The sequence below is a fragment of the Dermacentor albipictus genome, chromosome 9, assembly GCF_038994185.2.
Source record: "Dermacentor albipictus isolate Rhodes 1998 colony chromosome 9, USDA_Dalb.pri_finalv2, whole genome shotgun sequence".
NCBI classification, from domain to species: domain Eukaryota; kingdom Metazoa; phylum Arthropoda; class Arachnida; order Ixodida; family Ixodidae; genus Dermacentor; species Dermacentor albipictus.
The window spans coordinates 83063549-83082297 of NC_091829.1; the positions used below are offsets into that span (position 1 = coordinate 83063549).

Below are 18749 nucleotides of genomic sequence, written 5' to 3' on the forward strand. Positions count from 1 at the left end.
ACAGTGAAGAAGCTATAATATCTAATAACATTAGTCATATAATAATAATACATATTTCCACAAAACAGGCTAACCGTGAGAGGCATGTGAGACTGAGCAGAAAGCTGAAAAATTCTACGGCAAGTGCGCCTGCTGTGGACCTACGATCCTGCATTATGAATAGCGCGTATTGATATGGTATACTTGCTAGAAGTTCCGAGTATACTACCAGCGCGAGACACAGGACCACAAAATGGAAGGGCAGCGTGTCTTTTAGAATGCTATCTTACAACGTACAGGTTTCTACAAAAGTAACGGTAACCACTCGAAACGTTTGATGCGTCGGCTTTTGTGCCTTTAGAAATATTTAGAGAGGGCTCCCGTATATATATATATATATATATATATATATATATATATATATATATATATATATATATATATATATATATATATATATATATATATATATATATATATTCGCAGCGCAAGCACGGTGATGGACAAACCAGGCTAGCGCTAAGATTGGATTTCACAACGCAATTTTCGTTCCACGTCGTAATCACACAGATCGTTTGAGGCTTCGTTCAGGGGCACACGCGGGCGTTCGGGTTGGTGCTGCTTGTTGCGTTTGGCGTAAGAATATGGCTAGGAGCAGGCACCAGATATGCGTAATCAAGGGCAATATACACGCATAATTTCTCCAGAAGCTGACGCCTAGCACGGGTAGCACGAGAATCTTGTTTGGCTGACACGACTTCGTGGCAGCCGAATTCTGAATGCTCCATATGCGGTAAGGGTAGCTATATAAACTTGTCGACAGGTCATCTTGTAGATTGTTGTAGCGCAGGCAGAACGAAACAGTCATAGAAGGTAGATAAGACAACACACAGTGCTGAACCGTAGAATAAAGAACCGCTGAACCACCTGCGAACAGCTGTTTACGTGCGCGGTGCCACACGGAACTACATAAACCGCCATCGTGCACTCCAAGACAAATCTTTACTAACGTATTTAAATTAGTAAACGTACATATTATTTGTTTCTAACCAAGAGAAGTCAACAACATTATAGTGTAAACGTTTTATTTATTGCAATAAAAGGATTATGCAGCGTGTGCCACGAAACCTGGCCGTAAGCAACCCTGGGCGTCACACCAGTCGCATTGTTGAAATCGCAATCATGTGAAATGAGCCCTTTAAAAATCGCATTGGGTCGCGTGCGACAGCACTGATTTTCATCGTTGCAGTCGCAGCATGTGAAACAGCCTTTAAGTGGCTCCTTGCAATTACTCATACCTGAAAAAAACGTGGCGTCTAGTCAAGTGGTACAACAAATATCATCATCAGCAATTGCTCATGACCCCCACCCTCCCGCCCCGTGGGCAAGCAGATGCAATGGCTCATACCCCGTATGGAATGGTGTGAAAAAGCTTTATTTATTTTATGAAAAACTTCATTCAGAACCTCCGTATGCAAGCGAAAAATGCAATGGGGCAGTATGTTTCCTTCTTCGTCCGTTGTCGTTTGCGTGGTTACATTATGCAATCACAAAATCTACCTCGGTCCTCCTAACGCATATGCGCTTAGTAGTGCGACTGATTTTGGGCAGTAGTCTGACATTCTGATCACCACGTCATAAATCTGTGCTCTCCCTGCACATCTCAGTTAATCAGAAACCTTGAGAACCTTGCAAATGTGTCGGGACCGCATCTGCGTGCGCTTCTGTGTCTGTATTCATCACGTGCAAGAGCAGCAGTTTTGTTACGTTTGTTCGCGAGCTTAGGCAACTATGTCAAAAGAGACTGTTATTAAATTTAAACGAGCTATATTATTGGAATGCGATGAGCGTATCCATTTCTGCGGCTGGCTTGTCGTCGTCGCCGAAAAGACGGTGGGTGAAGTTCTTCACGCACCTGAAGGTGCTTTCGCTGCACATCAAGCCCTTCTTGCACACTGCCCACTTTCGCTGACCGTATTTGGTGAAAGAAAAGCACACGTCACCTTCATCTGAAAGAAAGGAAAAAATAATAATGAGAGAAAGACAAGCAGGCGCTTTGTTGTTCTGAAGAGAAGTCACTATTTCAGTGCGAAGACGGTGCAGTACAGAAGACTTTCCTCACCGAACTCGAAAAGACAATTGAAATTTCCTCGTCTTATCTGAAGTTTATTTGTTCCTCTTATCGGTTTCGAAGTTTCTATAGAGTTCAAATTAGGCACTCAAATTTTTAAGAGTTAATCCAAAGGAAGCCTTAGTTTACAAATCATTATTTAAAGTCAGGGTGTGCTTCATGTCAGAGCTCTCTTGCAGAGGAAAGATGGCGCACTTTTTATGGTAATCAGCGAACGTAACAACAGATTATGTCACTGTGCAAAGTCTGTCATGATATTATTATCATTACCGAAACCTCTGTAACTAATGGTGATTTCAAGCATGCTCTGTTTTCGTTATCTGTACACACAGCGTCTTAGAGTGGAGTAGATGTCTTTAGTTTGTGTCTAAACGTATTTAAACAATGTGCGACGTTCTTTTATCATCTTATTCACGCAGTTTAAGCAGATGAAGTTCTCATAATTGCTAGGCTTATGACTTGTTCCCCCTCTTTTGCTCCTGCTCATTTCCATGGGTTTCTTTATTTCTTTTCTGTTTTTCGCATTTCTTTACTTCACACGAAGAGTTAAGTGGCGCAATGGCGCAAAGTAGTCGTCGGGAGGGCACAGTGACTGTCAGCTGTGTCATATGCAAAGCTGCTTCTGATGGGTCCTGTACAGCCTCCATAAACGATTAGCTGTGGGAAGGGGCACATTGTGAGCCTATTCAGGTGTGTCTCTATGTCAGTAGGAACAATAATTCAGGAGGTACAACGTATTGCGACTGCGTGATTACAAACAGCAAGTTGTGGCAAATGGTTTCTTCTCCGCCTAGCTGTTTTTCCCTATGCGCAGCTATTCCCCTTTAGTGCAATGAAGAAATACATGATCTCCTTATACTCCTGCACGGATATTTGCGGCCTGAAATGCTCAATCTCTGCTCGGTTCCTCATGCAACGCGGCCGTGTTCAATGAGATGCTGTTCGCATTCCACTGTATAATGCCTCCAGCGTGGGCTTCTGCAATACTTTTTGCTTCCTTAAGCATGCATCATAGCCCGTAAATTGTCTAACGTCTTCTGCTTCAGTACCCAAGAGGCATGACTGGATGTGTGGAGAGATACCACTATTTGATATCGCAAGAGACGCTTACCAGCCTCGACACCTGATTACTGAAGTTGCTTTCCGCTACCGGCACCCAATAACTAAACCAAAAAACACACGTTCAGTCGGCAGCAAATATTACGGTACGGGAGCTTAATGACAAACGTGAACTTCTATTGTGCTAGGGCATTCTAAAATTTTTGGTTTAATTTAGTAGATCACTGTGCAGGTCACCAAGCCTGCAATACAATAAAGCGCTGATTTCGAGATGATGTGAAAAGGGTTCGCTCAAATTCAAATTCCTCTTAGCGATTACCGAATGCCTTAATGCTTTGTGACCAATTACGCACTCATTCCACTTTCTGGAAAAAGAGAGCCTGAGGCCAGCAGTACCAAAACCATTGAAACGTGCGATCGCAATTAAGTATAAAAAATACAAGGCGCTCACGGCGTGCCCAAATTGGCATACTAGAATCGGTCGCTCGCATGCCAGATCAATGTTCTCAATAGGCAGCTTTATAGAGAAACCGAAGGCAAGGCACGCAATCGGCGATACGTGCCAGAAAAACAAAGCTTCATTTTGGTTTTAAAGTTATATTGGTCTCTTGGATACGCGATTTGTATAACTCCGTATTGGGTGTGCACTGGGATCACCGAGGCCTATATATTGTTGAGTATCGGACACATTAAAAAAAGCGAGAATTACCACAATTTGCTTATCTTCAGCAACACAGTGAGGCGCCAGTCCTGTCGTTTGTGTTTCATCTTGAGTCCTTGTCTTCTGCGCCTTGCCTTTGCTAATTCAAGCATGAACCAACTAGCCCAAGCAAGAGTTTCACGGGAGCTCTAAATTGGACAGTACCGCATCCGTGACCTTATGTCAGTACTCCTTACTGAGTATTAAAATTTTGGGTCTGCCAGCCAGTGGCGTAGCAAAAGGGGGGGGGGGGGGCCGGGGGGCCGTGGGCCCCGGGTGCAAGGGGCCAGTGAAAGGGGCAGGTGTAATTTACGCCTGAATGCACCCCTCTTTCCGCCGGCTTGACTGGGCGCAAATTGCAAAGAATGCTCCGGTATCCAGTAGCCCGAGCTCAGGCACCCGATGCGTTGCGCCGCAGAATTGTCGACTGCAGCTCTATCAACACCCCAAGAAATAATTGCACGAATGTGCGGGCTAACAAATTTAATTCGTGAAATGGTCGCTCAACTACTCGCCTTAGCGGGACGTTTCATGTGGGGTGCGCTCATGCTGTGCGTTCATGCTGGGAGCAGGAGTCGCGAAACATACAGTGAGGCGTTGTAAAGCGTTGGGGCTCTTGGGTCACTCTTCCGTTCAGAACGCGCAACGAAGACGAACAAAGACAGCAGCAAGAGGGCATTCAACCAGCGCGCCCGGCGCTCGCATTTACGGCGAAGCGTTCGTTGAGAGCGACGTTGCCTAAGTGCGGCCGTCAAAAGTCGCGAATGGGATTCTCTGGATCGTCTTCAGACTCGGTGCATCCGAAGAGTTTGGGGGCGTATGACTCGACAGGCTTTAGTCACAGGCCCGCCGCGATGTCCGGCTCGCTTTTACTTCCCCTCTCCCGCTCGCTCCGAGAAGCCGCTGTGAAACCTGCTGTTATGTTTCACGCTTTACTTCTTACCCTCGAAAGTTTCAGAAAACAGTTGTGTGACTTCATGTCACAAGTACAGTGTCTGTATCAGCTGCACAGAAAATTATGAAAAAAGAAAGGTGAATTTTGTAAGGATATTTCCCGATCGAGATTCTATGAAGTTATGTCTTTTTGTGATTACTAGGAACTCGGTAGCGCGAAAAATATGGCAGATAAGTAATAACCATATCCTTAATAATCCCGTAATTAGTACTTATAGAGGAAGCACTTCAACTCGACAATTGAGGACTCAAAGTCATATTATTAACTCAACAAAAACTTCTTAAACAAAATCGTTTTGGGTGCTACAACCTACAGTACTTTGGCACTGCGGGCGGCGCCCAGTATGAAACCCGGAAATTGTCGATATCCTCGCCTTCCTCGACTACATCAGGGGAGGGGGGAGTGAAAGAAGACTTATGGACCCCGGGTGCCAGACGATCTAGCTACGCCACTGCTGCCAGTGCGTGCTGCTGCTCTTGGTGGTTCGATACAGATAGTGACAATTTTGAGTGGGGCAACGAAATCGACAAAACAGAGAAAAAATTCTGGCTATCACTTTATGTTTGCAACCTCAATGCGTGACATTAGAGTTAGTTATTCTTAGTTACAGTTATCGTTAGCTATTGTTTCATGAGCCAGAACATCTAAGGCATGTTCACAAGGGGAAAGACGGACGCACGAAAGGACACTTGTTAAGGCGTAGTTATATCGAATAGTCAAATAATAGTCATTACCTAATAGTAAGGTCCCTGTCTTGTTTTATGTGTTCGACAGTCTGTAACATAGCACTGGGACCTCGGGTCACCGCTCACCGAGCTGCTTGACGCAGAATTCGCAGCAGCCGCAGTCGCTGGCGTTGGCCTCCACCTTCCCGTTGCACTCGCTGGCCTTGATCGGCTTGCACGTCACCTTCGAACAGAAGCCCGGAGTGCACAGCTTCCCTGCCGCTCCACGAAGCGCTATGAGCACACTTGCGGCGTGTACAAAAACGACGAGCAGGTTGGACCAGCCCATGATCTGCAATGTGTCACATGCCCAGGGGCATCAGGAACAAAAATGAGGCAGCTGAAGGTTCTACAATATTGATAATTATTTTAATTTTTCCGCTAACGAAGGCTGAAGAAGCACTTGCGTCTGCGCTAGAAGCAATTAAGCAATTAGAGGAAGCGCGCTCACACTTCCTTTCTGAACTAACTAGTGTCAGTGTCAGTAATACGATAGTTATAAACAATCTTCCAAATCTAGAAGAGGAATAGCTAACAATACTCGCTGAACTAACTGCTTCGAAATAAATACAGGAGGCCGCTGAAGGCGAACTCAAGCCTGCTGAACGCAAAAATCACTTCGCTGGTCGGCACTCCCGTTTGCGGAAGGTCGGCTGACACCACAGTTAGTGCTGATATCCTGTGCAGTGTATCTGAGTGATTGGCCACCATTTCCTCATGGTGCGATGACACTGATAACAGAATGCGATGCTCAAAACATCTCTTCTTTAACATAGCGGACGATGAAGGAAGGGACTGGGCAGCGTTCGAGCAGAAAATTGTGGGATTCCGTTCTCAAAAACTTGACGTAATCCTATCAGACACGCACTTTGAAACGGCACACATATTAAGAAAGCATGTCCCTAACAAAAGAGGCCCATGATAGCGAGGCTTACCTGCTATAAGGGTAAAGAACGCATCTTAGCTTTGCGAAAGCTTGGAGGGTCTGGGTCTTCGATGCTACAAGACTTCTGCTCAGCTACTGGAGAAGCAAGAAGGAACCTGATAGAACTCGCGAAATCGAGAAAAAAAACTTTTTCCGATCTCAGCGTCGACAGAATGCGCGTAGAAGACACAACCTACGTGTAGGACCACGTCACAAGCACAGTAGTGCAACAGAGCAGATAGCTGAAGTAGAGCAGATACGGGCTGTTACGATCAGCCTGCAGGGGCGCCAACCTGCAAAATTTTCCCAAGCCCGCTGCAGCTGCGAGGGTGGCAAGCTTGGGAGAAGCAACCTCGGAACCCTTCCCGACCCACAACGACGACTCACTTTGTAAAAACAACATTGAGCCTCGTCAGCAACCCGTCGGCGCCGGCATGTCTAGACGTGGTTGGCGGGCCGAGTATTGTTGGTCGATTCGCGGTCGCCTTTACGGTTTGCTTGGGGTGGGGGAATTCCTGGAAGGGGATATATTGCGGTGCGGCCTCACGGGCCCCAGAAATTGTCGCTTGGTGGACAGACGCGGCGGCCACTGATTGCGGGGTCAACTCTGAGATCAAGAGGCGCCTGCTCAGGGCCAGAACCCGCTCACCTCGATGTGTTCAGTGCAACCTGTGCGGAAGAGAATGCGTAAACCCTCCCCCTCAAAGGCGGGTCAACGACGGCGACTTTGGGCATTCCCATTGGTAGAAGGTTGAACGGAAGTCTTCCCAACCTAGGAATCTAGGGAGGACAGAGTGTTTTTAAGCAGCGGTTGCGCGACTGCTGAGGGTGCATTCTCTTTCAGTCATGCTAGACTGATGAACTGTAACGTTCTCATGTTGATCCTGTAAATAGATCTCATATTCCTCGTTCTCGATGAGAACAAGTCTTTCCCTTCAACAAAGTCCTCAGCGTGGATGAGTTGGACAACGGCATGGGCCAGCTACCATCTATTTCATGCCCGACCCCAATCCTTACAGAGCAACCGCGATTTCCAGCAGTCTCCAGAACCTCGGAACGTACAGTCACTACCATCGTCATTCAAGAATAATGTAAGCGCAATGCGAATGCTCGATCAAGTCCCTTCCTTCCTTGACGATACAAGATTTGACAGTATCATCTTCACGGAAGCATGGCCCCATCCTGACATTTCAGACAATGAAATCAGCCCCATACACACCATGCATAATATTTGCCGATGTGATCACACTAATGAACGAGGCGGAGGCGTACTTATAGGCGTTAAGAAGACAATGCACTATCCTATTTAGTTGAGTTATACGCTAACCTATAAATCGTCTTGGTTGCGTGCATGACTGGCTTTGAGAAATTATGAAGACGTTGTTCTAAGGGTACTCCAGACTCAAATCTGTTGTTTGTTGGCGACCAGTGAAACAGCGTAACTCACGCCTTTAAGACTTGTTCGGCCGAAAGCATTTGTCGCTTCTGCGACTTAAACCGTCCCTCCATAAACTGGACGCAGTAGTGGTCGACGTGCTGCCTTTCTTCTGATTTCATTGCTTTAACATTGGACTTCGACCTGCCGCAAATCGTCAGCCAGCCCACTTGTGATTTTAGTATACCGGATCTAGTACTATCTGTCCATAATACGGTTGAAAGTACAACGTATGTAGATGGCTTCAGTGACCGCAAGTGACTGCAAGTAAACTGGGAAGTCCCGTCCCGTTTTGCTGGTGCCAGAAGAAATATAATTCGAGATTATAACAGAAAAAACTACAACATTATTAATGCTAAAGTTGAAAATCGTCCTGCCGGTGTATTACTTCCTTCTTAACTGATCACTTCATGATTAGTGGGCTTTGTTGAGAAACAAGTAAATGTCACTGGTTAGTCAACACGTTTCGTTAATTAAAATATCAATTGAAAACAACCCGCTGTTTGCTAAATCACTTAGCGGACTGAGAAATACGAAGAAGCGATTGTGTGCAGTCCTAAAACGCGCGTGCACTTCAACATCTTGGAAGGACTACTGTGACTTTTTGATAAGCTACTGCTCAGCAGTCCCCACTGCCAGAGATAAATATTTTTCTCATAATTTTCTATCACTGCACACAACAAAAAAGTATTTGGGAATCAATGTGTCCGGATCGACACGACAGCAACGTCATCTTGCATGATGACGACTACATTTCTATTCCATATCATTATTGGCCTAACGCGTTCGATGCATTCTTTTCATCAATATTCGCCATAGAGGACCATTCAAACGTGTCTGGGATGGCTTGTCTTCACTACCCTTCTTGTAGCCAATCGACATCACTATCAACGGCAGCTTCGATATAAATAAACTGAAAGTGTCCACATCAGCACGCGTTGACGGGATTAACTCAAAGATACTAAAAATACGATCTCAAGTCTAAATAAAGTATTATATGATACATTCCGCAAATAGCTATTGACAGGAAAGTTTCCCCGTAAATGGAAAATCACGAACGTCGTTCCCATTTTTAAATGTGGCATAGAAATTCACCCCTCAATTACAGACCTATTTCACTAACTTCCATCTGCTGCAAGATGAGAGAGCATATCGACTCACATATTTACGATCGTTGAGGGCATAATAACCTTTTTTTCCGGCCAAGGTGCACTTAAGATGGGTTTACCATGCAAAGCCCAACTATTTGAATGGGCGCTTGAATTACATTTTAACCTGGACAAAAAGCTCGCAAACTGACTGCCTTTTTTCGAAGAGCTTTGATCACGTAGCTAGCTCTCTTCCAACTAATTTTTAACTCTCTTCTTCATGCTTAGATTCACTAACGCTATCTTGGATGCGGAACTTTCTTATCAATCGGCTGCTGTTCACCGTTGTTAATAATTTTCCTCCTCCCTCTCTCACGTTTCCTCTGGTGTGCCGCAGGGCACTATTCTCGGTCGCCTACGTGTTCTGACATATATATTAATGATTTACCGAATGAGATTAATATATGCGTTGTACACATGATATATATCTTCTTTTGTCAGGATTTTTGCTGATGATTGTACAATTTACGGGGTGATTACAAGTACTCATGACCACGAAAAATTTGATATGATCGTGACCTTATTATCGATTGGTTGAGCGCGTGGCTAATGTCGCTTGATCCAAATAAATCACTCATAATAAATCACTTTCACTCATTAGCAGTTCAGTGGAAACTTTTCACACTATAGTAATAGCAACCCTGTGTCTGAAGTTACCTCTTTAAACTATCTACGTGTAACCCGGGTACCAAAACTCCCCTGGATGACACATAACAACAATACCTGCGGCAACGCTTCCCGGTCCTCGTGCTACTTAAAGGGGAATCTGCGTGAGAAGCCGACTGATGTGCGCACATTAGGCTACCTAACATTTGTCCACAAAATGCACAAAATAGTGCGGAAAACGCAGCCAGATCGAAGAGACAAATTGTTACACGAAACGTCTTGCGGCCAGCTAGCTACTGAACGCCGCCTAATGTTATGTAAAGCCTTACCAGATGTAACAACGTTTCTTAAGCAAAGATTTCTTTGAAAATTCTTAATGACTGTGTTTGTGGTGGCGGTTGCTGCATTGTCGATTTCTTCAAACATGACACACCTTGTTTATGAAACCGGCTTATCTATAGCCCCTTAAGTGCTGATCCTAAGTTTCTTCTCACGGGCGGCTCCGTTCTTTGCGTTATTACATAGTGAGACAAAAAGTGGTGCCTGCAGCATGAATACCTTCACTGCAATAACTAGACCCCTTCAAGCACACAACTATTCTCTTATAGCGAAGCTTTCTGTGCATTATTTCCCTGCGTTCAGCGATATTCTTTTCTGTGGTTAGTTTATTGCCTAATAGAACGGGTCGATTCTATAGACAGAACAATATTGAAGTGAACCCAGCCTGAAGAGTGTGTCATCATAGGTGTCATAGCAAAGTTGGCCGACCTAAGAGACAGTGTATTCGGTGGACCCGTAATGGAGGTAACGGACCCGTAAACGGCTCGGCACCTTGCTGGGCAGTTAAGCAATCACTTTGCTGCGAAACAAGGTACAGAAGGTGAACAGCTGTATAGCATTTATTGATCCTCTTCAGAATAGCTTCGCTTTCTATTAATTCCAATATAGACGTTGCATCAGCAGGACTCTTGCACACGTCAGGCGACGTCTGACGCGAGTGTTTGTGTCACGACCGCACCAAGGCGCCGACAATGGCGACGAGGTAACCATGACGGTGATCGCATCATTAACGGTTTTCTTTTTTTTTTGGACTCCGCAGCTTTTCTCTTCGAAAGCTTTCATGCGTTGTGTCCCTCCTTGTGGCGATTTACAGCTAGCGTTCTTCCTCTTCACTGTGACTGTTTTAATGTGTGCAAACCAAATAATAATGATAAGGGTGAAGAAACTTTAAAAGCTGTTTCGATGCGACTCCGGCTGATCCCGAAGGCTGTGCAGTCTAACACAGCATCTCACAGCGCTAGCAGCCGTCGCTCGCATCAACGCGAACTAAGCCGCGAAAACACAGCGCAGTCCGGACTCTGTACTCGTCGCAAATGGCTTTCAAGATACAGTGGCCCGGCCATGATATCTCTCGGATTGTAATTTGACATACGGGAAAACATAATTCTGTTGCGCGAAAATTCAAAGAAGCCCCTTTTCCAGCGTTTCTACCATTCACAGACCAGCCGCGGCGTCCGCCATTTGCACGCGCCGGCTTGCAGGTGTCCTGGGGCCACCAAGTGATGCACCTGGTTCCTTGAAATACCTCCAGCTCGCGCTCGCCTCCGTCACATCAAGGCCCACGCATGAGGCCCCGTTTCTACCACAAAGCCCGCCTTCGTGCATTGCGTTCGAGGCCAGCAGTTCCCGGTAAGCATTACGGGTACATACGCTCCAGCAGCCGGGAAGCATGAGAAGCAGTCAAGAGTCTTTGAATGCTAAATATCCCACTCTTAAATATTAAGCTTAAGCATCCTCCAAACTTTGTACATAGGTAGAATCAAGCGCCTCTACAGCAAACGCTTATACAGCGGAAGTACCAGTAGACGAATAAGTACTTCTTCCCCGGTTCTATTGTGAGCAGCAAAGCGCACGACCTTTGCAACAATGTGACCTCTACAAGAAATGATTTCGGCAGCGCCAAGCACTGTGATATAAAGGTGGTAAATTGTATACCGTATTCACGCGAATTCTTCTTCTTTTTCGAATTTTTTGGCTTGAGGACGTGCCTCGCGTTATATACGGGTGCGTGACTCGAATTAAACACGGCTTTTGAACTATGACCTTCCCACGCAGAGCCTGGCTCGGCTGGCCTGGTCGCCGCGCTATCCGTGTCCGCTGCCACATCGCCTCACGCCACAGCTACGAGCTAGGGGCTGTCACTGTCAATTCTGCGCCGTTAATCTTATCCTGATTTAGAACGCTTTTTGTGCCACTTCAATTGGGTTAATTATGGCGGCTTAATAGCAATCTTGAGAAGCAGGATGGGCGCTGTTGTGTAGGCGTGTCAAGCGAGCAGTATTCGAAGTCATGCACTAAACAGAGCGCCATGCCTGAAAGACGCTGCCGTGCTCGATTATGTCGCAGGCATTTTCGGAGTGCTACCTGTCCAATAATATTGGTGCGTAGGATGCATTGGTTAGTGTTGTTCACGGCGACAGTGACGGAAACATCAGCACTCCTCCTTCTGCTTTATTTTGCACTGGCGTTTCGCTGTAACATTGATTAAAGCCCGACTGCATTCCAATTTTATACGTTGTCTCCTGTTTGTCTTCGGATGCGCTTCACGTTATAATACTAATACAGTTTTTTTTCTGATACTGATAATTCCCTTTCGCGTTATATTCACTGTCGCGTTATTCACGTGAAAATAAGGTATATTTCAATCGGTCTGGTGGACAGTTTAACTTATATCAGTGCGTCACGTATTAAGGATGATGACGCCTAAATTGGCGATGCCCATGACTCAAACCTACGATTCTTCATATCTTCTAATGAGCTTAAGAAGAGCCTCGGTAAAACAAATTGCTGGAAATAGGAACAAAGTATTGCCTGAGTAAGCGACTGAATGTGGAACAGGGAATTGGCTAAGCGAAACTTTTGCAAGATTCATTGTCCAGGGCTTACCCCGGAAAACTGTTTCCAAAATAAAAGTTTATTCCTCCTCCTCATTGTCATGAGGTCGAAAAGTGGCAAGGTGCTTGAAACTGTAGAACCCTGTCTTGCGAAAAATGTCTAAAAGCATAATGAGTGCAACTCTGGGAATAGGCACCTACTTGATGCACCGTGTGTACAACGACGTTAAAATGGCTTGAATCCTTGCCCACTGCCGAAGAGATATAAGAACAATGCAACAGCTGAAAGCACCGGCAGCTGCGAAGCTAGATTTCTGCACATGCCACAACTGAATGCGATCTCTTGAAAGTTTACGACCGCATTTGTGACCAATTTGTGTTATTTTTGTCTTGAGGAGAACGCGCGGTCTCTAGGAAAAGCATCGGCCATGTACTTTATTTCTGCTTGGAGAATTCTCGCGACAAAATTTCTCGTCATGATTTTGTAAATTTTTCTTTCTCATTTAATTTTACTGGAATCAAGAAAACGTATTTGCAAGAACACGCTGTATCCAAAAAAGTGAGTTTGGGAGACTGGTAGGAGGTACGTAAACGTACAGAACTGACGACACAATGCACGAAAATAGTAAGCGTCTATCTCGCTTTCTCGGCAAGCACAAAGAATCGTCAAGAAATTACAATTGATTCCTAACCACCACTTGCATTACAGACATGCGTAAATGTCCTGCGTGCTCAGGGTTAAGGTTCAGTCCCCACGAAACCATTGTACGATTCTTTCAGTGTTTTGTTACGCGCCGAAAATTACGGGGCCATGGTCCCGCATACGCATTCACTTGGAAGCGCAGTGCTGTTCTCAGCTGCACTTGTCGAACACTTCTGTAGATATCGCCCGTGTGCTGGCACTGAGGGATTCAGACGGTCAAGGCTGTACAAACAAGAAATACTGCGCGATTTGGCGTGAAACCGCGTCGAAAAAAATATGGCCCTAAAACGCCGACCACAGCAAAAGAGACAAAAAACGCAAACGCTTACTTAAAATCGCTGCTTTATACCACTGCAAATTTTCTGTACGACAGGAAGCTGCACTTGACGGTATCGCATGCGTGATCGTTGTTCTGGCACAGCGCTAGGTGGCGCCAACATCCGAGAGTGTGCGGCGAGTTCTGCAACTCAAAAGTTTTCCCGCAAAAATGACTAAGGAAACTCTGGCGCTAGTGTCTATGGCTGTTGCACGTATGATGCCTGATTCAGTCAGTGATGGGAATGATGTGTTGTAATACATGGATTCGACTAAGCTTGGTCCTTCTGGCTACAAAGCGCGTTGTGACCTGGCGTGCTGATCATTGGCCAAAAGTTGTTTCACGCATTCACGCAGCTTTCGTTAATTATTTGCGTGAGGTTGAGCAGAGGGAACATTTTTGGCGTAACTATTTATACATAATAAAGGGGCACTAAAGCGAAAGAATGAATCACTTTGGACTAATAAAGCATTGTTTGAAAACCCTGAAGGCAGTCCTTTCAAAATAGTAGTTTAACTTTTAGATGAGAAAATGAAAGTTGAAGTATCAGCATTTGAATTTTGCCTCGAAGCCCCAACGCCGGTACGTCAATGTGACGTCAGTGATTCCAAAGTACGCTTTCGCATTTGGGCCACGTCGGCTGAGTAAAGGTCTCCGAAACTTGCCATGTTTAATATTCGGTTCCTTTAGAGCACAATTTAGTCGCTTTTTACCAATATATAATTAAGTAGGCCCTAGAAGTTGCCATCAAAATCCATGACGCCACAGCGACTAGGTGCGGGAACTGCAACAAGGCGTCGCCACAAGTATTTCGTTCTAGCCCTTTTTCTGGCTTACCAAGAGTCTTATCGTGGTAGGAGTGGTGGTTTTGGTGTTGTAGAAAGGTAATTTGCTGATGCAGAAGAAATCAGTTTTCTCTTCAGTGTCCCTTTAAGGTAGCTGTGATAAATCGTTTACACAAATGTAAAAGCGATGACCCCAGTGCGATGTAATGTTCATATAAGTGTCACGTAATCACGCAAATGTCCAGGTGCAAGTCTGGCATCTGTTTCAATGAGACACAAAAGCACATTGAACTTATTAGATGCAGCACACGTGTACGTTGGTCTTTTGCACTACACTTAACGATCACCACTCGCAGCACAGTTTCTTCAGATTACAAATCGCCAGAGATGGCAATGTTCGCAACGATGTGAGTTCACCAATAGCACAATTTCACACGGTTGCACGGATGTCATGTTACGAGTTGATGATGCATCGAATGAAGGCATGCTTTGTGTATTCTTGGGTCTCTTCTTGCTGTTCGTGTTGTCCACTTGGCACGATGGTGAGAGCCAACGGGTGAGTCGAAAAACACTGGACGTAACGAGGAGCGTTGAACGGGTTCATTCAACTTTCTGACACTCGTAACCACACCATCAGTTGTCTTCGTAGACCGTGATGACTTGCTAGGCGTGCAAATGACAGGGCGCACACTGAAAGCGTTTTATGTAAAGGCCACTAACCAGTGGTATTCCGGTTTTTCTTAGTACCCTCATGTCTCCAGTGAAGACCGCCGGCGTCGCCTTGTCGTGGCTGTTGTCGCTTAAAGTAGATCCCTTTCCCCGATGTGTAGTAGAGGAAATGAATAGAAGGAAGTATTTAACTTTCATTTCTACAGCCGTACCACTGATGTAGAAGACAATGAACCATTTATTGATTGGATTTTTTGCAAGAATCGCCAATTGAAAATGATTTCATATTGAAGCTCCAAGTTTGCTATCCGTATATGAAAATTACGAGTTATGATAATAGGCTCTCTAAAATGATTATACCCTACATCATAAAACTGCCGCATTATCATGCATTATTTTCGCTTCTAAGTTTTATTCTTTCTCCTGTTTAAAACATTCCTGTAACCCTTAGTGGGCTAAAGCAATGCTACAAGAATCAAAAAAGAAAGAATGAGGCACTACAGCCATTCGCCTATTCCCTGAGTAGGTACACGCCGCATAAGAAGTCCGTGATTATCATCATCATATAACCACCCGATTCGTCACCAATTCCGCACCGCCGAAGTGACACATCATTTTTTTCGCACATGCGCTGCATGGCCTACACTCCCTAGTGGCGACAGGTAGCGACGTAAGCAAGCCGCCGGCCACCTCCCCTTTCCGAACGGCATTAGGTGAAAGCGCTGCCAGTACAAGAAGGCCACGGTCCTTGAAACACTGGTCGCTACTACAAAGAGGCCATTGTTCACGGATATGCAAGGGCACATGTTCAAGCGTAAGACGAAGCGATATCAAGGGCGTCCTCGAACTTCAGTGGTCCTTCTTGGCATCCCGCTGACATCGGCTCCGAACCACGGCTACTGCCGAATCTACAGAGTTCACATGCTCCTTCGGAGGTATGATGATATCTGGCCTGGTAGTAAAGTTAGCAGGCGCAGGTTTCGCACTACTCTTCGGAACGATAGCTCAAGCGTTTCCCGGAGAAATGATGGCGCAGGGAGGTCCCGATCCACCAAATGCTTCAAGCAGCTAGAACTCCTGGACCGAACGGTGACACGTGGTAACGGGCGCCAGCTGCCTGTCTTTACATTGCCCCTACGCGCACCTAGAACGGCTACCTTCATTTGCGAGCCAGCGATCCAGCCTGCTGCTGCATGGGCTGTCTACGACGTTGATAATTTGGAAACCATCCTGGAGTGCCAGAAAGAAGACGGTGGCGAAGAGGTTCGTCGCTTTGAGGATGACGCAATGGAAGCACATCGGTTGACAGCCGGGTGCTTTGTGGTCTTCCAGGTGACGATCAAGCCGTAACTCGCAAGGCCGCGCTCCCAAGTCAATCGCGGAAACAACTGGCAGCGAAGCTCACAAGCGAACGAAGCATGTTTCAATGTCGCCTGTAAGCAGCTCGTCAATTTAGATGCTTAGCATGGCTGCTCACGTCCCCTTACAGAAGGACCTGAAATGAACGCTGCGATTCGGCTCTACAGACGGATTCATTGTTTCCTTCTTCTTCATCATCACCACCGCAGAAGCAGCCTGGCTACGCCCACTGCAGGGCAAGGACCTCTCCCATACATTTCCAACTACCCGAATCATGTGCTAAATTGTGGCCATGTTATCCCTGCAAACTTCTTTATCTCATCCGCCCACCTAACTTTCCGCCGGCCCCTGCTACGCTTCCCTTTTCTTGGAATCCAGTCCGTAACCCTTAATGACCATTGGTTGTCTTCAATCCTCGTTACAGCCCTGCCCATGCCCTGCCCATGTCCATTTCTTTTTCTTGATTTCAACTAAGATCTGATTAACTCGTGTTTCTTCTCTCACCCAATCTGCTCTCTTCTTATCCTTTAATGTTACACGCATCATTCTTCTTACCATAGTTCGTTGCGTCGTCCTCAATTTAAGTAGAACCCTTTTCGTAAGCCTCCAGGTTTCTGCTCTGTAGGTAAGACGCAGGCAAGACACTGCTGTTATACACTTTTCTCTTGAGGGATAATGACAACCTGATTCATGTTCTGATTATTTTAGTATCATTATCCGGATCCGTCGTCACCACCTGCTTTAAGTAGATGCCTTCCCTTACCACTTCCAGTGCCTCGCTATCTATCCCAAACTGCTGTTCTTTTGTTGGGTTGAAGTAATGTTTGTTTTGGGTTGAAGTATTGTTAAACATTACTTCAACCCCGCAGGGGCGTATGCGTAAGCAGGCGTTTGGTGTGTTGCGACACCACGTACCCGAGCACAAGAGGGTTGGACCCTCCCGCATGTAGCCGTGCGCGGCATAGCCGTGTCTGGGGAAAGGCGTATCCTGGTGATTGAGCTGATGCTGGGTGTTTGGACCTTTAAGGCCCCCCGGCGGAGGCAACACACCTCTTTGGCATCTGCTTCCCATAGACGGCACCGCCAGGCTGACCCACCTGGGGGAAATCGGCAGTCGCCTTTCCCTGTCCTCCTCTCCATTCTTCATCTTTCTCTCTCGCGTTTTTCATCTTTCCTCTCTGCTCTTCACTTCTCCTCACTTCCTAGTTTGCCGGTGGCAAGGGTTAACCTTGTGTGTCTGGCCAGTCTTGTACTTGGCTGTAGCAGCGATGTGTGGCTCGCGTTGGCAGGACATTTTTTTGCAGGAACTTCCGTCACGTCCCCTCGTTGGGTTCCATGGTGGGTGGTTGGCATCGCGGGCCGAAAACCCAACCATACTTATGTAAAATGCTTTTCCTAAACTCCCCGATCACCCTCATAAACGAGGGTGCACCGAAGATGTCGTTCCGTTTTTCGGGCGCCAAATCCACAACTTCCCTCGTTTCCATGTTGTTAACTTGAAAAACGAGACAAACCATTGCGAACCATTTCACCGTTTCTTGTTTCTAAGTCTTTGACTAAAGTTTTTGATACGGGACATAAGGCCTCGAGGATGGCAAGTGGTGATCTCCTCTTGGAGCTTCGTAATCAGAAGCAATATGAGAAACTGACGAAACTTGTGCCATTTTGGGAGACCCAAGTAGCAGTAACCCCGCATCGTACCATGAACACGACCCGCCGCCTTGTCTCGGACGATGACATGCTGGAGCTCACTGAAGCTGAACTCTTGGAGGGCTTCAGTGAACAAAATGTCATAAATGTTAGACGAATTAACATGAGGCGGGATGGTAAAGAGATCTGGACGAAACACCTGATACTCACCTTCGGCTCAAGTGTCTTTCCCGAGTCCATCGAGGCTGGTTATATCAAACTTCGTGTTAGAATCCTCACAGAAACCTTAAGTGCCAAAAGTTCGGCCACAGTTCACAGAACTGTCGAGGCCGGCTGACATGTGCCAAGTGCAGTGACAATGAGCATTCCTCTGAAACGTGCCAGAACACTCCACATTGTGTCAACTGTGATGGCGAGCATGCCGCAGACTCGCGGTCCTGCCCGTCTTGGAAAAAAGAAAAATAAATTGTGACAATCAAAGTAAAAAAAATTATATCTTTCAAAGGGGCACGTAGGCGGGTGTAACACCTGCCTAAGAGCAGCTTTGGCGATGTGGCCCGTCAGGGGGCAGCGCCACAACGGCCTCCGGCGACTATCCGGTCCACACACAGTGAGTCGGCAGTGACGTCACCCTCCCCGACGGTTGCAGCTAGCGCTGCTCCGTCACCCCAGCAAAAAGGGCCATCCACTTCCTGGCACGTGGCCTATAA

General features: G+C 46.2%; 2 protein-coding genes across 11 annotated transcripts in view; one reads left to right on the forward strand and one right to left on the reverse strand.

Moving 5' to 3' along the window:
* Window positions 1-18749, forward strand: part of LOC135915002 (endothelin-converting enzyme 2-like) — a 392210-nt gene that overhangs the window by 300258 nt on the left and 73203 nt on the right. For 3 of the 10 annotated variants that reach the window (XM_065447946.1, XM_065447945.1, XM_070524848.1), the window contains exon 2: window positions 11205-11352. The exons of the other annotated variants lie outside the window; for them this stretch is intronic. The gene's annotated coding sequence lies outside the window, so the exon portion shown is untranslated. The remainder of the gene's footprint in view (window positions 1-11204; window positions 11353-18749) is intronic. 10 annotated transcript variants of the gene reach the window in all.
* The window catches only part of LOC135915005 (uncharacterized), a 41021-nt gene continuing 23665 nt past the window's right edge, over window positions 1394-18749 (reverse strand). Inside the window, exons 2-3 of the mRNA XM_065447962.1 lie at window positions 5637-5841; window positions 1394-1988 (exon numbers count right to left, since the gene is read on the reverse strand). Of these exons, the coding sequence (XP_065304034.1) occupies window positions 1810-1988; window positions 5637-5838 (381 nt within the window). The 5' untranslated portion in view covers window positions 5839-5841 and the 3' untranslated portion in view covers window positions 1394-1809. The remainder of the gene's footprint in view (window positions 1989-5636; window positions 5842-18749) is intronic.